Source organism: Habropoda laboriosa, unplaced genomic scaffold (assembly GCF_001263275.1).
Source record: "Habropoda laboriosa isolate 0110345459 unplaced genomic scaffold, ASM126327v1 scaffold148, whole genome shotgun sequence".
Lineage (NCBI taxonomy): Eukaryota > Metazoa > Arthropoda > Insecta > Hymenoptera > Apidae > Habropoda > Habropoda laboriosa.
The window spans coordinates 1,639,945-1,662,781 of NW_017100279.1; the positions used below are offsets into that span (position 1 = coordinate 1,639,945).

General features: G+C 30.3%; 5 protein-coding genes across 5 annotated transcripts in view; 4 read left to right on the forward strand and 1 right to left on the reverse strand.

Annotated features, from left to right (window-relative positions):
• Nucleotides 1–3,667, forward strand: part of LOC108573540 (nuclear factor NF-kappa-B p110 subunit) — a 4,214-nt gene extending 547 nt beyond the window's left edge. The window contains exons 3-17 of the mRNA XM_017936003.1: nt 85–248; nt 373–511; nt 605–746; nt 826–930; nt 1,061–1,172; nt 1,246–1,373; nt 1,444–1,641; nt 1,714–1,781; nt 1,855–2,100; nt 2,217–2,340; nt 2,409–2,653; nt 2,729–2,884; nt 2,972–3,088; nt 3,235–3,489; nt 3,563–3,667. Coding sequence (XP_017791492.1) covers nt 85–248; nt 373–511; nt 605–746; nt 826–930; nt 1,061–1,172; nt 1,246–1,373; nt 1,444–1,641; nt 1,714–1,781; nt 1,855–2,100; nt 2,217–2,340; nt 2,409–2,653; nt 2,729–2,884; nt 2,972–3,088; nt 3,235–3,489; nt 3,563–3,667 — 2,304 coding nt within the window. The remainder of the gene's footprint in view (nt 1–84; nt 249–372; nt 512–604; nt 747–825; nt 931–1,060; nt 1,173–1,245; nt 1,374–1,443; nt 1,642–1,713; nt 1,782–1,854; nt 2,101–2,216; nt 2,341–2,408; nt 2,654–2,728; nt 2,885–2,971; nt 3,089–3,234; nt 3,490–3,562) is intronic.
• Nucleotides 3,668–4,600: 933 nt separating this feature from the next.
• On the forward strand, nt 4,601–5,788 carry LOC108573558 (vesicle transport protein SFT2A). The gene is made up of 4 exons (XM_017936021.1): nt 4,601–4,666; nt 4,916–5,085; nt 5,366–5,483; nt 5,569–5,788. Exons 1-4 carry the CDS (start codon nt 4,601–4,603, stop codon nt 5,695–5,697), a joined length of 483 nt encoding a protein of 160 aa, XP_017791510.1. The 3' UTR covers nt 5,698–5,788.
• An 847-nt stretch (nt 5,789–6,635) lies between these two features.
• On the forward strand, nt 6,636–9,309 carry LOC108573548 (importin subunit alpha). Its single transcript, XM_017936011.1, has 8 exons — nt 6,636–6,734; nt 7,157–7,258; nt 7,400–7,713; nt 7,797–8,052; nt 8,122–8,260; nt 8,361–8,719; nt 8,807–9,139; nt 9,217–9,309. Exons 2-8 carry the CDS (start codon nt 7,193–7,195, stop codon nt 9,307–9,309), a joined length of 1,560 nt encoding a protein of 519 aa, XP_017791500.1. The 5' UTR covers nt 6,636–6,734; nt 7,157–7,192.
• Nucleotides 9,310–10,397: 1,088 nt separating this feature from the next.
• Nucleotides 10,398–14,353, reverse strand: LOC108573551 (inositol polyphosphate 5-phosphatase OCRL-1). The gene is made up of 19 exons (XM_017936014.1): nt 14,297–14,353; nt 14,010–14,190; nt 13,750–13,884; nt 13,564–13,679; nt 13,343–13,485; nt 13,094–13,267; nt 12,829–12,991; nt 12,569–12,747; nt 12,273–12,494; nt 12,064–12,199; nt 11,804–11,983; nt 11,645–11,741; nt 11,450–11,587; nt 11,281–11,378; nt 11,018–11,195; nt 10,939–10,941; nt 10,814–10,839; nt 10,633–10,744; nt 10,398–10,564 (listed from the first exon to the last, which is right to left on the reverse strand). Exons 1-19 carry the CDS (start codon nt 14,351–14,353, stop codon nt 10,398–10,400), a joined length of 2,505 nt encoding a protein of 834 aa, XP_017791503.1.
• A 1,790-nt stretch (nt 14,354–16,143) lies between these two features.
• On the forward strand, nt 16,144–21,453 carry LOC108573550. The gene is given in 12 exon segments (XM_017936013.1): nt 16,144–16,319; nt 16,321–16,532; nt 16,635–16,915; nt 16,994–17,264; nt 17,341–18,068; nt 18,314–18,586; nt 19,222–19,479; nt 20,084–20,392; nt 20,501–20,718; nt 20,794–20,910; nt 20,995–21,113; nt 21,199–21,453. Coding segments are annotated over 12 exon segments (3,135 nt in total). The 3' UTR covers nt 21,372–21,453.
• Nucleotides 21,454–22,837: the final 1,384 nt, after the last annotated feature.

The following is a 22,837-nucleotide window of genomic DNA, read 5'->3' on the forward strand; positions in this document are numbered from 1 at the left end:
GAAATAATAATATGTAAAAATGATGCACTAAAATATTGTCATATTATTTAAATTACCAATAAATAAGTCCAATATGTTATTTAGTTACATAATTTTCCTGGAACTGCTATAATACGATGTACATTGGTTACATCTGATGAAAGTCAAAGAATTCCTCATGCTCATAGATTAGTGCATAGAGATGGTGGTATTGATAATGATGATCCATATGATGTCTTGGTATCTCCTGAAATTGGATATATTGCAAGGTATGTTATACTTATTTGTCAACCTTATAACATTAAATTTAACTGAATTCAAATTACTAATAATATTTATTATTCTATTGTTAGTTTTTATTAAACATTATTAATATTATAATGTAATACTTAGATTTCATGGAATGGGAATTATACATACTGCAAAAAAGTATGTTAGAGATGAACTTATAAGAAAGATGAGAAGGGAAGCTTTGGAAAGAAGTAAGAAGAATAATATAGGACCAACTCTTAGTGCCAGAGAAGAAGCACAAGTATGTAATTTTAGTTTTTATATTAATTATTACAATATAATGTAAGCTTAATTAGATGAGCATTTTTACTTAAATGAACACTTGATTTTCAAGATCAAAGCTGATGCTGAATATTATCAAAAATATGTGAATTTGAACAGTGTTGCATTATGCTTTCAAGCATTTGCTGGAGATGAACATAATATTATGACTCCAATAACAGAACCTGTTTATTCTCATGCAATTAATAATCTCAGTGAGTAAGAAATGACAGCACACATATAAAAATATTTTAAGTGAAAATAATAATTGAAAACCTGTTTGTAATTTAATAGAGAGTGCATTGACAGGGGAACTTAAAATATGCAGAATTGATAAACACACTAGTAGTGTTGAAGGAGGAGAAGAAGTATTCATACTTGTAGAGAAAGTAGGAAAAAGTAAATGTTAACTTTTATAACTAAATATAATATTCTAAAATTTACTAGAAATTGATTAATGTTGAATAATATAAAAGGCAGTATCATAATTTTATGTAGATTTTAATAATTCAATACTTTTATGTTGTAGAAAATATTAAGATCAAATTTTTTGAATTAAATGAAGATGACCATGAAATCTGGTGTGAATATGGACGTTTTTCAGAATTGGATGTGCATCATCAATATGCGATTGTATTTCGGTACATTAACAATTAAAGTGAATAAATTTTAATTAACATTAATACATAATAATTTTTGTGTTGTTTTCTATAGGACTCCGGCATATAGAGATCTTAGTATTACTTCAGCAAAAGAGGTTTTTATACAATTAGAACGACCATCTGATGGAGATTGTTCTGAAGCAATAAAGTTTACTTACAAACCAAGTGATAGAATTATAGGTATATTATGGCTACCCTTAATTATTTATAAATTCAGAACAAATTTAAAACAAAATTAACATACTTATAGGCAAAAAACGTCAACGAATATCGTACTCCGGAAGTACAGAATTATCATATATAGTACCAGATAAAACTTGCAATTACAATAGTACAGAGAATATATCAGAAGTTTTAAGTGGGGATAGCAGAGAGTTAGAAAAAATATTGTCTGAAAATATTATGTTACCAGAATGTAAAAATTTTCTATCAAACATGGACGTTGCGTGTAAGTATACAACTTTTTATCTTTCGAAGAATAAATTTATTTTTAAGTATTTCTAAGTGTATGTTTTTATAGCATTTCTAAAACATGTTTGCAATAGTGAAGAAAATATGCTAACTTCTGATGGCCCATCAAATAAACAAGTATATATTTTCTATTTACTCATTTATAAAAGAGATTCTTAAAATAATAAATAACATGAATTATTTTCATTAGATTGAAGATGAAACAATGTTTGCTAGAAATATACTTGTTGAGATTATACAGTGTATGAAAATGGATGTAAAAAATATGAAAGAACATATTGTAAAGTTATTCAAAGATCGGTCGACCTATGGGGATTCTCCATTACACGCAGCACTTCGCTATGGCCAACGCGATATTGTCAAATATTTTTTAATGTTAATAGGTGCTAATAAAGATTGCAAGACCATTGTTAATAGCCAAAATAGTTCTGGGAAAGTGAGCATTTTTTTATATTTGTTTTAAAACAGATTTTGATTCAATTTTTTTTTTTATAAATTAGAACACGTATTTGGTTTGTATATGCATTCTAATGGGTACAATATTTTATTTAGACGCCATTGCATTATGCTGTTTTACAAAATCAACCAGAAATTACAAAAGCATTACTTATGCTTGGTGCAGATCCCAATCGAACAGATGAGCAAGGATATTCTCCGTTACACGCTGCAGTAAGAAGTAAGTTAAATTATTACAGAATTAGATTATAGTGTAATTAAAACTGAATATGTATATGTATATTTTAGTTTCTGATGCTGGTGTTTGTGTTGACATGTTACTATCAGTAAAAACAATTAACATTGAAGCATATAATGATGCTGGGTGGACAGCATTACATCTTGCAGCAGAAGCAGGATCATATCATGCAGTATGCTCACTTGTTCAAGCTGGAGCAAACGTGAATAGTGCAGATATGTCTTATGGTCGAACAGCTTTGCATATAGCTGTTGAGGGTGGACACAAGAATATTGTCGAATATTTACTTAAAAAGGTTTGTTACTTATTCCTTTAACGTAATTAAGCATCTAGCAGTTATCGTCACTATACGATACTTCAATGATTACAGACAAATATAGCTGTGAATAAAAGAAACTTTAGTGGAAATACTGCTTTGCACACTGCAGTTGTACAATCTGGAATAAGAGCAAAAGAATTGTGTGCATTATTAATACAATATGGTGCAGATCCACACATTCAGAACCATAATCGAGATGCAAATGAAGTCTGTTACTGTTTTTATACAAATATTTTACTACTCGATTTCAGATTTTTCACATATCTAACATATTTTACTTGATATATTCAATAGGTGGAGAAAACGAAGGAATCACACATTAATGTCAAAGTAGAAGTGGATTCAGAAGATGAAAATGTTGAAGAAGCTATTGGACAATCGTCGTTTGATTTAGCTATGAATAAACCAGATGTAATTATCATTTTATACATACGTGTATACATTACATGATTACTTCTATCGATAAACTTAAATACAATAAGCTAGTATAAATATTAATTTAAAGGTAAAGTAATTATGTGTACATAATAATTACATAAAAAATTATTTTTGTAAAGATTTTACAGCTTTTTAATGGTCAAACTGAAGAAGCCACAAGTGATACATGTTCAATTACTACTAAAGTGGAACTCAAAGATGAAAATTTACAAACAAATTGGTTAACTAATGAACACAAAGAAAAATTATCTGTCATTTTAAACAAAACACAAGGATGGAAAAAACTTGCAAGATATTTAAATCTTGAATACTTGTTGAAAGCATTCCAAAATAGTCCATCAGGTCCATCTATGCTCCTCTTAAATTACATAGATGTAAGTTCTATATTTTCTTAATACTACATCATTAAAATGTTATATAATAAAAAATGTATTAAAAATTATTTAGGTGCAGGCATCTTTATCTATCATTGATATGCAAGCTGTGTTAAAAGAAATTGGAGAGAAGGATGCAGCAGATTATATTAATGAAATTTCATCTTTACATTCATAAGAAGCATCCCTATTTCTCAATACACTCCTATATCATATGTATAATATATGTTTCTTAAAAGTTCTTTTTGTAATTTACGCGTTAGGCTTTGTTAAGCAACGAGTAGACAGTTTGTAGCTCAATCGGTTTTTTTTTTTTAGTATTGTGTGAATAAAAGTGTCACATTTTGTACAGGTTGAATTGTCTTAATTTTTGTCTACAATAAGTAGTATTAGTCAACTACTTCTCAGACATTCCAAAATTCTCTAAGTGTCGACAATATAGATACAATAGCTTGTATATTTCAATAAATTGTATTGTTCATTAAGTTTTGGCATGCTTAATGTCTAGTAAGAAAACAAGACACTTTTAGCATAACCTAATACTACATTGAGTGTTTGTGCGTTAAGATAATTTATTACAAAAATCTTGAATGTAATTTACGATGTGCTTTATTCGGATCAAACAATAATTAGTACACCTAACCAAATATTGACATGACGCTTATCATTATAAGCTGATTAGTGTGTAGTTTAATAGTTTCAGTTTTGCAAAGTTAAAAAAATTTTGTTACGTTGCAACACTGAATGTCTTACAAGATATCTTACATATCTTCACGCGTTTATGTTCAAGATATAACAAGTTTTTGTAATATAAGGTATTTTCATTGTATTATGGAACACATAAAGAACAGCTGTTTCGTGTAGCGTATTACTTATCTACGAAGGAAATTTTCTGACATTTTTCGTTTTATTACAAATTTTGTTCTTTTAATTTTAAATATTAATACAATTCATGGTGTAATTATCAACCTTGGATATTGAAATGAAACACATATTTATGGGAGGTGGACCATTTATATTTGCATGAAAGGATATTGTGTTAATTTAGAACAGTATTCCAGATAAAAGTATTATTTTTCAAAAATAATAGTCAATTAGCTTGAAGTAAAGAATGTATAAACTAAGAAGAGCTCTAAGTGGAAATGAACAGGATGAAGAAAGTAGAATTGTTGGTCAGGTAACAAATGTCGATTAATATTGTACAATTTTTAATAATATTACTTTTATAGTATATATGTAATTTGACTTTATTTGTATGAAATTATTGTTTCAAATGCATACAATTTTTAATGGTAGACTGGTGTGGACTTTGTGGTAAGCTTGTAAATTTAAAAAAATGTAAAATTTATATATTTTTCAATAATCATATTTATTTGCAATGTTTTCATTGGGATTTAAAATAAATTACATGAAATTTTGTTTTTAGGTTATGGACCAAACTACATTAAGTTGTTCTACTCGAATGAAAGGTTTTGCTATTTGTTTTATTATTGGCATTCTTTTCTCCTTCCTTGGATCCTTTGCTTTATTTTTACATAGAGGACTTACAGTATTTGCTGTATTCTATACTCTAGGGAATATCATCTCATTAGCAAGGTAGAATAATATATTGCAATAAAACATTTTAGAACTTTATTTCATCATTTATATCAACTTACATTTTCTTTACAAATTTCTTTGCTTGCTAAAAATATGATATCAAACAATTTTAAATTTATCAACAAATTGCAATAAGATTTGTTGTATAAAAATTATTTTAGCATAAATCAATGTGTAATGATTTACCCAATAATACTTATAGATCAAATTCATAGTTAAGTGCAACTATAATTTATAATTTTGTTGAGTGCAAAACATTTTTTTATTTTATTCATAGCACATGTTTTTTAATGGGTCCATTCAATCAACTTAAGAAGATGTTTGCAGCAACAAGAATAATTGCAACTGTGTTAGTATTTGTTGCTATTGCAATGACATTATTTGCGGCTTTACATGTGAGTACAATATAATGAAATCTACAATATACATTAATACAGTTTCAATAGCACAATGTTTTTCAATTAACATGTATATTTTCAGCTGAAGAACCCTGGATTGGCTCTTTTGTTTATAATTATGCAGTCATTGGCAATGACATGGTATTCTTTGTCTTACATTCCCTATGCACGTAGTGTTGCAAAAATAACTGTGGAATCATGTATTACATGAAAAAGGCTGCAAAAGATGCAGTACAATATTGCACTTAATAAACATGTTGAAATTTCTACATTATTATTCCATGTTGCACAAGAACTATGAAACCGACTTAAAACAGAATATAACATTTACCAAATAAAAATCCTAACAATTAAGATACATGTATACCTCATTGACAATATGATAAAAATGTTTGTGAATATATATATACATATATATACACACTATTGTAATATTTTATAATATTATTGCAAGTACATGGATTTACTCAGTTTACATAAAATATAATATTCTTGTAATCTTGTTTTTTATAATGTTTATTATATGATCTTTATACAGTATCAATAATTTTGTACATTAAATAGATAGTAAATTATTTATTGTCTGTGATATGAATTTCCATCTGTTACCTAATTATTTTCCTACCTGCATGTTTTTAATCCTGCTCCAATAAATTATTGATAGCACAGGAGTTTGGAAAATTATAAAAAACTTGAATATAATTAACATTAAAATTATACTAAAAGAAATATTTAATTTTTCAAATAATGTTTTTTCGTATACCTAAATACTACAAGACATAAAATGACTTTAAACCAATAAATAAATTCATTGGTTTGTCTAATGTTAACTTTATGATTGTTATTTTTAAAAGACCTTTCGGTAAACGTAAAAGTAATAAAGTTTAAATAAATCATTCTATATTAATATTATAGGTTAACATGAAGTTTTTAAAGATAAATGATATTCGGATTCCCCATTTTGATTTAAAAATTAGACGTTACATATTAAATAACCAATCACATATCGTCATAAGTGCAACTACCAATCATAATTCAATGTGCCATTACGTTGTACACAGCTGGAAGTTCTAATTGGATGAAGATAAACAATAATTTCTTTTTCGTCCTCTGATATTCAGCAACAGGTTCTAAGTACAAAGGAACTTCTTCACCAGCCATTGTAGATTGACGTGCGGGTCGCGATCAGTTCACAAAGTGTTCGATAATTCAAGTTCTATTCTCTTTATTCTACTCATATTTATTAAGGTATGTACAGTAAATGACATTTTTTAATTATAATATGTATTTTAAATTGTACTACAGATAAGATTCATGTGACACAGAAAAATGTTACGAAAAAATAATAAATAACCGTTAGGGAACGCAGGTTTGAAATAACGTACTATTTAATTATGATTTGCAATGTAATATCATGTTTATTTTAGATAATACCATACAGAATTATTTCAATTTACATAATCGTATTATTACTAATAACTATACTCTTTTTACTATGATTATGATTATTAAATTCAATTACTTTATAATCACAATCTTAATTAATTTGAAGAAAGAACACCTTTTTATTTTTTTTGCTCCATACATTACACAATTAGCCAAAACTATTATAACCAACTAAATTTATTTCGTAATTGTGTATTTTAGCAATTTTCATTATATTTTTGCAGAGAAAGATTTGCATTCAGTTTGTTTAAACTACAAAAATGCCTGCACCAGAAGCTGATTGTCACAATCGCAAGGCTAACTTTAAATACAATTATAAACAAGAGGTAAGTTATATGTATAAAATGTATGAAATATAAAAATTTGTTATATTCTGCATAATATATGCAATAAAAAATATGTCATGGTATTTAAAAATATACTTTTGTGTTATTGCTTTGTACATAATGTATACTTTATTGTCACAGGAAGCACGAAGGAAGAGGAATGAAATATCTATAGAATTGCGTAAAGCTAGAAAAGATGAACAGTTATTAAAGCGGCGTAATTTGAATGTAGGCAAAGAACTTCCAAGTCCTATAGAAGAAAGTAATATTTCACCCATTTCTACATCCATAGAAGAAATTGTCAATGGAATGCAATCTTCAGATGAAACAATTCAACTTCAAGCAACACAAGCATGTAGAAAAATGTTAAGCAGGGAAAAGAATCCTCCCATAGATACTATGATAAAACGTGGAATTGTTCCATTATGTGTTAAATTTTTGGATTATCACCACAAGTATATACATATACATATATTTTTTTTAAATTTAATTTTATTCCCTTTATAAATTATTTATTATTTGCTTCAAATATTTGTAGTGATTTACTGCAGTTTGAAGCAGCATGGGCTCTTACCAATGTAGCATCTGGTACATCAGAGCAAACTCATGTTGTTGTTCAACATGGTGCTATACCAAAATTGGTTGCATTGCTTAAATCTGCATCAGCTAATGTTGCTGAACAATCAGTATGGGCACTTGGAAATATTGCTGGAGATGGTCCAGTGGCACGTGATCTGGTTCTTGGACATGCAGCTATGCCAATTTTATTGGAGTTAATTAAACCTGATACTTCTGTATGTACAATGTAAATGTTTATCTAAGCATAGATGTAATATTACTATTGTGATTTATTATTGTTGCAGGTAACTTTTACTCGCAATATCGTATGGACACTATCAAATTTGTGTCGTAATAAAAATCCACCACCTTCATTTCAAATTGTACGAACTGCTCTTCCAGTGTTAAACCGTTTGCTCAGTAATAGTGACAAAGATATACTTGGTAAATTGAGCATAATTATATGAGACATAGTGTGTCATGAGTATACGAAATTTTAACAAATTTTTAAAAATATCTGCTATAAACAAATTTCTCATTACAGCTGATGCTTGTTGGGCTCTTTCATATCTTACTGATGGTTCTAACGATAAAATACAAGCGGTCGTTGAATCTGGAGTTATTGCAAAACTTGTAGAACTACTTGCTTCACCCGAAGCATCAGTTTTAACACCAGCACTCCGCGCAGTTGGAAACATAGTTACAGGCAATGATACTCAGACAGATGCAATAATATCAGCAGGTGGTTTACAACACTTAGGATTATTACTGCAACATCATCGCGTTAATATCGTTAAAGAAGCAGCGTGGGCTATCAGTAATATTACTGCTGGTAACATGGAACAAATTCAACATGTTATAAATGCTGGATTAATACCGCCTTTGATACATATTTTAGAATCTGTAAGTAAAATGCAACTTTTATTTAAGTATTTAATTATTAACAATACGATTGTTCAATACAAAATAATTGTGTATTGTGCTTTGTAGGGAGATTTCAAATCTCAAAAAGAGGCAGCATGGGCAATAACAAATTTAACTTCAGGTGGATCAGTACAGCATTTAGCCTTATTAATACAGTCGGGAGTGTTGCCACCATTTTGCAATCTGCTGGAAGCTAAGGATTGGAAAACAGTGGTCGTTGTTCTTGATGGTTTAACTAATATTTTAAATGCAGCAGAAAAAATGGGAGAAGTTGTACGGGTTGCTATTATGATAGAAGAAGTTGGAGGTTTGGACAAATTGGAAGTTCTTCAGAATCATGAAGTAGAACAAGTATATCAAAAAGCTATTGCAATGATAGATAACTTCTTCTCGGAAGCGGTAAGAACATTTATAAAAATTTGATATTTAACTAATAATAATGATATTTGAATGTCATATATAAAATTTATTTACAGGATGCCGAGGAATCTACATTGACACCTACGGCAGGTGATGCTCAGTTAGAATTTAAACCAACTGAGGCAACACAAAAGGGTTTCAACTTTTAAAATTCCTTAATCAGTTTTATGTCATTTAATATACTAAAGTGTGTTTCAATTCATTTTGTAAATAGACTTGCATTTTTCGTCGTTACAAACAAATATTAAAGACGAATTTTTTTCTTTTTCGTAATTCATTCTCGATATTTTGTATGTTCCATGACAACAATAACTTCCATTTAATGTTCCTTTTTATAGATAGCTTTAAAGTTGCCATTTGTTTGCAGTCCTATTTTTCATTCTTGACATGTTATTTTAAGAATATTTTTCTCTATGAATTGTGTTTTGTGACTGTACAACAATTATTTTTAAAATCATGTGTGTTTTGTATTCCTTTCAAATTTATAACATTTACTAAAACAGTTTAATTTCAGATATGATCGCGATTTACTTACACAGATTTACCAGTTGTTTTTATGTTTTTCTTTTTATTTTATATGTAACTATCATAATTTGTTCCATTATATGGCTAAAAATAAAATACTGTAAGCCACATTACTTATCACATTTTGTATGTATTTTTTAATAAAATTTTGATACAAAAGTTAACATGTCTTGGTAGTGGTAGTTTCCAGCAATTTTGTATATTATAGTATATTACAGATATAAGTGTTGAACAAGAGCGAGTTTTCAAGTTATCCTTTATACATTATTAGTTACACTTTTAAACATTTAATAGTGATTATAAATTAATGTAAGACTAACTTAAAATAAGTCAAATAACAGTTTCTTATTATAAATAAATTTATACAATACATACGTAGTCATGGTATGCTACAAAGACTAGATGGAATTGTAACTTGGATTTCTTACTTATCATCTAATTACGAGTTTTTCATCGTAGCACACAATGTGTTTATTCAAAATACGTTTTTGAAATGGCAAGTTACTTACGTGCATTATTTCGTTACAAAAATTTTGTTCGCACAATTGTTAAGTACTATTACAGAAATATTAATGTTGCAAAATATTTATTTAACATGTTGCTAATTAAATTATTCCTAGCTAAATAAAACAATTGAAACATCTGTTTGTTTCGAAGCTTGTTTCAGCTAAATCGCATTTTATAAATATTTCTTTTTAAGCTTTAAATACTACTATCGACCAAGAATAAAATCGCTTTGATCATTCACTAAAAAGTGATATACAAATGCAGCTTTTTTTTTGTCAATTGTTGCCTGAACAATTTGAGTACGACTTCTCATCTTTCTATCACCTTTACTTCTTGGTGGATCCCTTAAGAAAATAGATCCAAATAATGTTGCTATAAAATGAATAATGAATAAGATTAGTAACTATCATATTAAATAATCAAACTAAGGAAAACCTTACCAAGTGTTTTAGCATCCAATTCATTGTCTTGAGTATGATTTAGTAATTCTTGTAAAAAATAACATATATAAACAAAAACTGTTCTCCTTATTTCTGGAAGTTGCATTACAATCTAAAAAAAATAAAACAGTATTAAAAGTCATATAATATTATTTTTGACAAAAGACATAGATTTATATACTTGTTTGCACTGTAAGTAATTTGTTGCTGCAGATAAGCACACACTGTGCAGGTTGTACGGAATTAAAGGTTCAGCTGTGGATTCTAAAAGTAAGAGTAATGCTTCTGCAACTGAATATACGCTACCAGCTTTTTAGAAGTTAAGGAATCAAAATTAGCTACAATTATTTTTAAGGTTGTAAGTTTAACATGTATATTAGGATACGCATTGGATCTTGACTCCAATTGTCCAACCAATCTCTTATGGCTATAATTTCACTGTGAAGTCCCGGTGTTTCGAAAAGTCCCGTTGTTTTTATACCATGTCGATACAATCTATCAACTAATAACCATACCTCTTTAGGTATAGCATATGGTTCTTGAGAAAGATTTTTATTATTTTCCTATGATATGATGAAATTAAATGATATTGATTTAAACATAACGTTTTAATCTTATTCTTCTATGCAACTTATGTAATATGCTTACGAGTTCCATTAATCTGCCGATAGGAATTTCTCTTATTGGTACTGGAATGTGAACCAAAGCTTCCATTGAAGATCCAAAACAACTTCTTTCATAAGTACCTGAAAAAATATGTAATCTAGTTTTTCCTGTTGTCTAAACGCAATGTAATGTTAAAATATAATATTTCTACCAGTAACGGTTATGAATATATCCTTTCCCCCTTCAAGATGTAAAATTAAAATATCGTACAACTTATCATCTCCGGAATTTAATTTGCAAGCTGATCTTTTGTCAACATATATTTCGAACCTAGTATCACACTTCTCTCCTGAAATATATTATAAAATAGTTGACCCACTTTACGAGAAAGAAAAAACAATCGTACCTGGTTTGATGAAACCTTTAAACGGTTCTATGTCCAACCAATCTTTACAGTAACTAGTTTCACCTAATTTTTTTATAAACTCAAATTGAACTGGTACCTATGGACAGTATAATTATTACACACATAACACATATATACATTTTTTGAAAATTTGTTTACCTGGCCAGTGTTGGCAATAATAAGTTCTTTACTACTAGGTTCGAGAAATTTTAAAGTATCAAATATGATATCTGTTGTGTCAACCATTACTTGTGGTAGGAATTCGTTTTCTAATTTATCAAGCTTTTTCATAACTTCTTCATGAATTTTACGATACTTTGCCATATCTATAATTCTGATCTGTAGATTATCACAGGATGCAATATAAAATTCAGTATTATATAATCATTAAGCTATTAAATTGAAGTATTTATATTTACCTGAGAATCAAAAAGTGCGCTAACTGGTTTATGATCAGAAATTTTTAATTCAGGATGACTTCTGTAATCAATTGATGTAATAGCTTCACCTTTCCATAATACACGATCACACCATGCTGGTGCTCTGCCCTTCTCACTGTAATTCATACATTTATATAATCAAACATATCTAAATGTCAATATAAAAATTCCTAATGTAATTGACAAACCTCGAATCCCAATTATCAGTGCCTGGATCATATTTATATGTTGGTTTAAATTTAATTTCTGCTTCATGAAATCCTTGTAAGACACGGCCTAATCGTCGTTGTTGACCTAATTGATCTAAAGCTAAGATAGGAGCGTAGTCTCTCGCATCAATATATTGTTTAGCAGTGACAACGTCCATTTCTGTTATTCGATAATTTAGATCCCCTAACCAATAGATCTGGCTATATTTAAAATTTAGTTTTTTAAAGACGATTGTACTAAAAAATGTTCTGAAACATTTAAATGGGGTACTTACTCGTGATCTTTAAAACTTTTAGGTAGAACATATTTTGAGAAAGATAATCGCGTACATATATCTGCATAATCTTGATTTCGCCTTTCATATTCTTCACAATGTGCTGCTAGGTGGGCATTAACAAAACAAATAGATGTATTATGAATAGAGCAGCTTACTGCTACTCCTCCTTTGTTACCCTGGTAAGATTAAATTTGTTGCAATGTATTACATATTGAGTTTTAAGATTATTAGCCACTATTAAACACTAAAAATATTACCATTTTACCCATGATGCCAGTACCTACTGTATCAACTGATACATCTTTTATGTATGGTATATGACTATTTAATGCATATATAAGCAACATCATACCCACTAATCTTACAATAGCTACTTGTTCATACACACCATCTGGGTGAAGAGATTTTGCCACAACTTTTCTATAAACATAACATAATAATAACAATAATGATACTGAAATATTGTTTAATAATATTTATGAATAATTACAAATGAAAAATATTCTGCTATAAATTCAATACCTCCATTCCTCTTCTCTTGGAGTGTCATTGCGAAGAAATGCTTCTTTAGTTAGGTCTAATTCTTGAAATCCAATTGCATATACATCAGGGGGTGTCTTATCATAGCACAACCATTCAAATAATTCAATACCATTTGGTGGTTGGCCATTTACATTCCATGTGCCAATAAATATACTATAATAAATTAATTACAGACAATGAAAAATAGGAAAACTGTATGTAATTAATTAACACAAAAGAAAAACAAACCGAAAAGTTTTGCTGTATGTATAATCATCCTCTTTGCAAGCCATTTGGTATTTTACTGCAGATTCCCTGGCAGCTACTGGTGATTTACCAGAGGCAATGCTGCGTCTTGTTACAACTAACATTGGACTTTCCAAATCTACTAGCTACAAAAACATTTTCCAACTTCTATTATTATTAGTTGTAAAAAAACATGTAATTATTACAATATATATTATACCAACAGGATCAGTATTATCTTGCATTTCTTCATTGGTGTTGGTAGTTAAGTTACGTGTACTGCCTGTTAATTTTTGAACCCATAAAAATTCTGATGCTGAACTTTTTGTTTTTTGATACACTGAAATTATTAAAAAATGCACATATTAACTAATTGAGTTACAATTAACCAACTAATAATAAATGTTTACCTTCTATAGCTCTAAATATTTCAGATACTAAGGAACTAGTTACTACTCCAGGCCTCATTTCAAATATTAAATGTAATTTTCTTGATATGACATTGAGATATACATCTAAACCATCTTGTTGTCTTTCATCTGTATCTAATGAATGACATTTATTAAATAATATATAAAATTATCATAATATCAAACTTATAAGGAATTGTAATTGTATATAATTGTTTATTGTATACATAATACATAAACAATTAGAAAAAATTACATACTTATATTGCATTTAAAATCTTGATCAATAGGCAATACTCTTTCTATGGTAAGATCACTGTAAACTTGAGGAGGTGTTCTTGAAGTAATTAAAATGACCAATGCATGAGTAGTTCCCTTGTTAAGAAGTGCTACAATTCGTGCAGCTTTAACCCAACCCTGTATCAATGATGCTTCCATCGCCTTTAGGTATAATTAAGGTTTCATAGGTACATGATATCATACATATACATTTTAAAAATAAAGAAAACAATTATATTACTTTTTACTAAAAGGATACAATTATTACAGTCTCTCCTGAGACAAATTTTGATTGCACAATCATTGATTGTTCTGTTGATGACATATTTGTTGATAAAATATCATATATCCTACACAACACTTAATGCAAGGTTTTTATGTGACATACAACCACTGTAAAGTATAAAATATCAATTAACATGTTATATTATATGATACATGGCAGATATTGTATTATAAAATACTGTTATAATTGTTATTAAGATACTTGTTTATTATTACATCCAATAACAGTAGTAATTGAAAATAATGTATATTCTTTTTTGTATTAATAATAAAATAACATTAATACTAACAGCAATATAGTTTTCATAAAATTGGATCAAATAATTATATTTTAATTTGATAATTCCTCGTTATAAAATATTTTCCTCTTGCACAGAGCGTTATCTTATACTATTTGTACTAAAAATGAATTATCGTTGCATTTTTTTCACATAAACTATTGCATCTTTTTAAAACGTATCTCAATACTATGACTAAATAATTTATACTAAATGGTTTAATTTATCACTGAACGAATAAGAATGTCAAAGTATCGTAATTGACGTTAGACATGATTAAATTTGTGTCGTTCGAGTGTGTCAAAGAAATCAGTAGTAAATATTCTTTGTAGTGTAACTTTTATATGCGTATGGGTGAGCATATGTATGTATATATGCATACGTATTTTTGATATAATGAAAATGCGTACATATTGGAGTGTTTTCATGGGATGAGAAAGATACGAGAACTTTTCACCAAATTGAGTATTTTATTTTAAGTAGACTGGATCATCTTCTTCATTTTAAGTAGTAAGATATAATTAAAATATTTCCTTTTGATTCTTTTGTTGGGAAAATTTTATGTGAAACTTTTTTAACATTTTATGTATCGTACTTGCTTGCTTATAAATATAATTTTTTTTAAATTGGGGGAATTACATAGTAATTTTAACTTTTCATGCAATCAATGTTTTTCTATACAAAAGAAAACTTTTGTCAAATGCAAAGTACAATGAAGTTAATTTCCCACAATTTTAGGCGCGAAAGTGAAATTTCCCTAGAAAGCAGGAAGTAGCCACATATTGCAAATTGAAAAATATACCGACTTCCTGAAGCGCTGTAGGCGAATCTTCCTTTTCTAGCGCATCCATTGACCATGCCGTTTACTGCAATGGCGGTATAGATATTTTATGAAGAAGAAAGTGGATTTTCTGCAAAGTAAGTGATTATTGTTTTTGTTTTTTTTTTATATACCTGTATTAAATACAAAATAGTGTGTTTTTAAGTGAACACTTATGTCAAATTTGTGCTATTACGAAATTACAGGATGATTACGATTTGAGTGGGCAAGGTCTAGTTGTACTTTTATAGACTACAGAATTCAGTTTCTTCCATATTGATCAGTGTGCTAGCCAATATAACATAATCTTACTTCTAAAAAGCGAAAAAATTCAGTTACCGATAATAATTATTCCTCGAGGAGTTTACCGCCCTACAAGAATAGGACGCCAAAGAATTCGCGGTAATCGTTCCCGACATCTTAGGTTAGGATGATTTAAGTATTGTTTGATGACTTTATGCATTTTAAATAGAATTTTCAGAATTTTAATTTGAAATTATATTTACGTCAGTATATACTTTTTGATTGTTAATTTTACAGCAAATGAAACACACTTAAATAATGTATGTTGTCTTAAAAAAAAGTAAAGAGAAAACAAAGCACCAAATGTATCTTATGAAATCATTCTGTTTTTAGCAAATATGTTTTTTTTAATAGAATATTGCAATTTTTTAGAGATACAGTATTTTTAAATGTGTCAGTGTTGTGTATATTTGGTATTTTATTATCTGAATGGACAATAAGGTGGATGTCTCAGAAGTAGAAAATATTTCAATGATCGGATCGTCTGAAATTTTTTATCTGCCTGAAGTTGCAGAGATATCAGAGGTGTTAGATTCTACTGGCCTTAGTCCACTGACATCTTCTTTAGATCATACTTTAACTCTTCAAGAGGATAAATTTCTTTCAATATTGTAGGACTGAAGCAAATAGTTCTACATCAGATTATGCCATTCCACTTCCACCACCACCTGGTTTAAATGATTTCACAGATGTTGGTGCAGATCCTATTGGTGATAATGGACCTGGTATAGAGCATGGTCCATTTTTACCTCCTGGGACTCCAGCTTTAAATAATTTGTTTTCAGAAGGTGGAGATTCTCAAGATGATTCACCAATGGGTGAGTACAAATACCAATTTATTTGTGTATAAAAATTTAATGGTTTTATTGCTTTACTAATTTTATTGAGTAAGCAATATTTTGTTTGGAATTTGATTGCAGAGGATGTAATTTTACGTGCTGGAGTATGTGGTCTTCGTAATCTTGGTAATACTTGCTTTATGGCTGCTGGTTTGCAATGTTTAACCGCAACACCACCCGTCCTGCGACATTTTTTGGATTTACAGCAAAGGGGGGAGAAACTACCTCCACCTGGATCATTAATGGCGCATTTTAGTGCACTCCTTGGCAAAATGTGGTCTGGTAAATACAGTGTCCTTAGGCCTACTGAATTCAAGCAAACTTTAGGGACATATCATTCACAATTTAAAGATTATAGACAGGTAAATTTTGGCTGCTTTTATAATTTACCTAATTATTCATAAAAAGCTTAAATAATTAATAAAAATGATATTTTATAGCATGATTGTCAAGAATTTCTCGCGCTTTTGTTGGATTCTTTGCATGAGCAAATGAATACAGCAAAGTGTACAAAAAATTGTCAAACTCCATCATCTACAACCACTGCCAACTCGATTAATCCAGTTGAGAATTCAAATGGAAAAGCCATGTCTCCAGTTACTGCCACTGGTAATTCAAATTGTAATACAGATTTGTTGGAAATGTATGATTGTATACCATCACCAGAATGTCCAAACAGTCCTAATGTTACAATGGCAGGTTCACCAAGAGGTAATAATATTTATTACAGATCTATGATAAATTAAAATAATATATTATAAAAATGGTAACAATTTTTGTTTTGTAGATTTAGGTTCACCAATAGGTGAATTAGATAGTATTGCGAATTCACCACGAGGATCGCCTCTGAACGATGGTGATGATGATGAAGAAACACTCGATTCTGATGAAACTGTTGAAGCAAAATCCAATACCTTTATTCACAATAAGGTCGATCTAAAGGAAAATGAAGTTACGCCTTCATTAAGGCTAGACACACTAATTGAACTGTCAAAAAATGTTCCAAAGTATCATGGTCTTTATGATATTCATAAACAAGCGAAAACTAGCAATGCAAACTTCTTAGTAACACAACAAGAATGTAACAACGAGATTCACTATGATTCCCAAAAGTTTCCGAAAGAAAATGTTCGTAGAATGCCTCTAGATAATTCAAACCTTATGGAAAATCATGATTTCGACAATAAAAGTGTCAGTGTTAAAAGAATAAAAGAAGTCAACGTACAAAAAGTCAATTGCGGTATAGACTATGCATCAAGCGGTTCTGATATAGAGTACGATAATGGTTTAGAAAAGTGTAATGTAAAACGTATGAGGCTTGATGATCAAGAGAAGAATCACAAGCGTGATGGCCAGGGAAGCATTAGTTCTCAATGCGCACGAGTTTCACAAAGTTATGGTAATGGTGCTATAGAGGCACAAGATGAGATGGAGGCTGACAAACATTGGGCAAAGCACTTAAAGTCTAATAGAAGTATTATCGTCGATACTTTCCAGGGACAGTTTAAAAGCAAGGTAAATTTAACTATGTCATATATAATATTTTATGTATTATGGAGACTATACGTTGAGGTAACTAACTCCGGTAATTGATATTTACCGTAAAGAGTTTCCTATATTAAAATTCAGTATTTATTCCTTTTTGCTTTGAAAAGCCTGGAAAGCAAGACTCATATTACTGATACATAATAATATTTAAACTATTTAATTCGAATGTAAATACACAAGTCTGGGATAATTTATATATTTATGTTTTGTAGGTTGTTTGTGCAGTATGTAATCATGTTTCTGTTACGTACGAGCCTTTTATGTATTTATCAGTGCCGCTACCTCATGCAATGGAAAGGCAACTAAATGTTACATATGTTCCTGCAAATGGTGATCAACCCATAAGGTGTGTTGTTTCATTAAACAAACAGTCACGCATTGGAAAGTTGAAGGAAGAGCTATTAAAAACACTTGGCAAAGAAAACATTGCTGTAGCGAACATTGCACTTGCTGAAGTTTTAGAAAACCATATATCGAAGATTCTGGTAAGCTGGTATAAAACGTATAACGATATAAAACTGATAATCCTCTTTTCAATGCAGTTTTCCTTATTTAAATACAGCATGTACATACATTTCAAGAAATTTGTATTCAGTTGGTCAACTCACTGCCGTCCTATATTATTTTCAATTTATTCGTTAAATTTCTCAATACTATTTCAAATATAATATTCTTTTAAGGAAGTTGTAAGTTGTTTATTTTCGGTAGGAAGTAAAATTCAGTTTATTTTATCTCATGTAAAACGGTGCGTGGGTTTTAATTTTGATACAAGATAAATCATGGAGGATAAAGAAGGCGGCTTACCGAGTAGTCTCGATAATCGTTGATACTGTCCTCCGAGAGTAAATGTTGTGGAAGAACACTCTCGTAGCGCAAAGCGTAGTTACGAGGCTACATTCCATCACACAAATTCAATTCTTCATTCCTGTACTTTTCTGTGTTTGATTTGGCTTTTATTATTCATTCTCTTGTTATTAGCCCATCGTGGCCATCACTCTTCGACTATATTATTTTACCCTTGCACCGTAGGTATCGAGAATTATGTATTTTGCTTGCTGTAGCTTATCGCACTAGAGGGAAATGTCACTGTTGGATTGTACATCAAGGTTTTACATTTAAGGATGACAATACACTTTTGAGACACATCAATGATACGAATCGATCTATATACGCCTTTGAACTCATGGAACCTCCTGATGCGTATACTTCAATGCCAGATGGTGGTGGAGATCGTGTATCCGAGGCTGATTCCTGTCAAAAGTGTACGGTTACGGCAGAGGAAATTCCATGTACAATTTGTCTCGAGGAATTGGACGGAGATTTGAAGAGGCACAGGGGGAATAGCTGCAACTTCGTTATGTGTGATATTTGCATTGAGGTAAGTCTCTTTGTTTTGTAGCTTTATTTTTACATTTTTGAATGAAATTTTTAAGCGATTAAAATCTTTCGATTAAACTTTTTAATATTTTATATTATTGTTGACATTATATACGTATAATCTTAATCGGTACAATATAAAAACCCAATGATGAAAACGGCAGCTTTAATCTAGCGGGAGGGGTATACAAGCAAGGTATATAGTTACCACTATTTTACCCCGGGAAGGTCTGAGATTAAATCAGCAAACGTTCTAGCCGGACGGTATCATAAGGGTACGTACGGGAACCAGAAATAGCTTTACGTTATCAATTAGTCCAGGAAACTTCGTTTGAAGTAGAGGCGTTTGGGAACGAAAAGATGGAAACCCGTATGATTCGCTATTTGAGTACAATCCGCAAGCCAGAAAAGTTGTTCTGGAACTCAATTCAGACTAATCTGAGGCTGCCGTATACTGAGGGTACTATATGTATATCTGTGCTTTTCATTTTATTTTTTAATAATAATGATGTATTACGAAAAAATTGAAATTACTTTTGGCACACATTCTCATATTACATGTTACAATGGATATACGAATTACTATTGTACATTTAATTTAACAGAATTACTTCAAGAATCAAACGGAACCGCAAATGTGTCCAATGTGTTCAACCTACATAACAGCGTCGTCTTTTGTTAAAATAGATCAAACAGGCAGACCGAGGCCTGCGGTTAGAATCTTAAATGTACCATTGGTTCTACGGCATGATACGACGAATGAAACGACGAACAATCGTAAAGGAACAAAGCTTTTTGGTTATCCACATTTAGTAAGATTACCTTCAAGAGTAAACGCTAAAGACTTGCATGACATTGTGAGACGGAATGTACCGCAGGAAGGAAATTACACGCTTCATTTTGTTACGGGACAGGTTAGAATACTGTTATCAACTATATTTTCCGTTTGTTATATTAATCTATTAATAGACAAATACATAGCAAAATCAAATGAGTTGAGAAGTAAAGAGAATTTTTTATAGGGCCACCATTGTTCTCGTTGCATCTATACTACACACTGTACAGGTTGCAGCGTACCCGAAACGGGTATGGTAATCTTGTATAATGGCGATACTTTAGCTGTGCGTTACACGGAGCATGTTCCTAAGATTGCATCTCCAATTGATCATGTCAGTGTTAGCAAACAGAGGCCTCATCATCCTTTGTCTTTATATGACTGTCTTCAGGCATTTAGTCAGAGGTATATTTTATTACTTATGCTGAAAATTTTATAAATAATTTGCAAAGAAACGTTGAAATTTGAATGCCTTTTTAGTGAAACATTAGACGAACACAATCCTTGGTTTTGTCCAAAGTGTGAACGAAATCGGTGCGCTACGAAAACACTCACGGTTCACAGATATCCCAAGTTCCTCATAGTGTACTTGAAACGGTATGTTGATTTTTAATTTTAATTTTAATTAATACGTTCATAAAGAGGCAGCAATTGCATTTTTTATTTGAACGGAAATTGCAGATTTGTATTTTACGAGTGCACTAGTATGAAGTTAGACGATAAAGTTACATTCCCTTTGGTCGGTCTAAGCGTGGGTCAACACCTGTACGATCTTTATGCCTGTGTTTGTCATTTTGGAGGTACGTATTATATATTGTAATTTGGTTTAATTATATTATAATCGAGAGTCATACAATGTTTTATCTTTTTCATATAATATTACAGGGGTATCAGCTGGGCACTACACAGCATACGCTAAAAATCCTCGCACCGATATGTGGTATTACTACAATGATGAAATTACAAGCAGACAGAAACCTCAGGAGGAAGACTTTAGCAACGCTTACATACTTTTTTACAGTCGGCAAGGGACCAATTTAAAATCGTGCAATATATAACCAGTGCTGGAACAAAGAAACTGGCGAATGGGTAGTGTCAGTGACATAGAAAGAATGAGGAAGAGAATAGGATATGGGGAATCGAGAAAGAGGTTTACGAGGTGTTGCGTTTATATGTTGATGAAACTACATCATGCTGAATGGAAAACTGCTCACAAATCTCACGATCTATTTTTCCTAGTAATCCACTCCTGGTCTGTCTCCGTATCTTTTTTGGTATACACCTCATGGTATACACTTATAAATTCGTTGACTGTCGAATATCACTATCGGTAAAGCCGTGCGTTTCACGAGTGATCGTGTAATCGGTTGGAAGATATTGTGTAATTACCAAATCGTCAATGGCGTTAAGCGTGGAAACAGCAATTGTGTGTGGTACAGTTAATAATTTGGAAAGAACTAAGCGTATTTATACCAGATAGTGCGTAAACGTACGTCGAATTTGTACAGTAGGTGATTAAACGTAGACTTCGAGATTTTGAACAGACGTAATTTATTAGTGAATAAAGGCGAACGTTACGACTAGAAGACACTTAAAAATACGATCGTTAACGACGGAGTGTAATCATTCACTGTATCATCATTTCCTTTTTACCCGAACGGATACAAGACTGCTAAGATGTTTGTAATCTGCATGTACATTGTAACAAAAAGAATGTTGTATTTGCAGATTATTTATTAAATTAGTTTTGTTGTAATTTTATTACAAGATATTCATTTTACTTGTTATATGCGCTCGTATCCACACGCGTACACACGACACATGCATGCGTTATAATACATAATCATCATACCCGTTGTTAGTGTGCTATTTGTGGCCCGATAACTGTACTATATGTCTTTACCGTATAAGTTATTGTAAAAATTATCGTGAAACAAATTGTCCGAATTTTTCGATCAAAACAATTTACCGGCTAGAAAGTGACTATACTGTATTATATTTGTGTTTATACGGCTCGCGTAAGTTTATAACCTTTTCGTTTCCTAATTAACTGATTAGCTAGCATTGTACAAGTCATCGACGAATGCTTGGCTATATTATTGACTCTTGATATCGTTTTAGAAAGAACTTTAAATATTCCGTTGCAAATAAACCGAAAATATAAAATTTCTAAATTGTTCAGGTATATCGAGTTCCGTAATGTTGATTTTTAATAATTTACAGTTCGTATTGGGTAAGAAATAACAGACACTCTAATTGCTACGTGGAAGAGTGTAATTGTATCTTTATAGCCATTGAAAATTTATTCGAAAAAGAGAAATGTATAAGTACAAAGATGAGGATATGCAAAATCGAGGGAAACTAAGGCCACCGATAGGGTAACGATTAGGTACGTTAAATATGTATGTAAAAGACGATCCTTGGTATGTACATTAAAAATCTTATTGATAAATGTTTCGCGATAAATATTCGCATCGTAACGATCAAAAAACGTTTATTCGCTCGATGGTGTCAAAAATACGCC

Coding starts and splice junctions, on each gene's coding strand:
- LOC108573551 (XM_017936014.1), bottom strand. CDS start 14,353: ATGTCATCAACAGAACAATCAATGATTGTGCAATCAAAATTTGTCTCA. Junction 11,984..12,063: donor GCGCACTTTTTGATTCTCAG/GTAAATATAAAT, acceptor GATAATCTACAG/ATCAGAATTATAGATATGGC. Junction 10,745..10,813: donor ATTACTTACAGTGCAAACAA/GTATATAAATCT, acceptor TATTTTTTTTAG/ATTGTAATGCAACTTCCAGA.
- LOC108573548 (XM_017936011.1), top strand. CDS start 7,193: ATGCCTGCACCAGAAGCTGATTGTCACAATCGCAAGGCTAACTTTAAA. Junction 8,720..8,806: donor TGATACATATTTTAGAATCT/GTAAGTAAAATG, acceptor TGTGCTTTGTAG/GGAGATTTCAAATCTCAAAA. Junction 9,140..9,216: donor ATAACTTCTTCTCGGAAGCG/GTAAGAACATTT, acceptor ATTTATTTACAG/GATGCCGAGGAATCTACATT.
- LOC108573558 (XM_017936021.1), top strand. CDS start 4,601: ATGTATAAACTAAGAAGAGCTCTAAGTGGAAATGAACAGGATGAAGAA. Junction 5,086..5,365: donor AATATCATCTCATTAGCAAG/GTAGAATAATAT, acceptor TTTTATTCATAG/CACATGTTTTTTAATGGGTC. Junction 5,484..5,568: donor CATTATTTGCGGCTTTACAT/GTGAGTACAATA, acceptor GTATATTTTCAG/CTGAAGAACCCTGGATTGGC.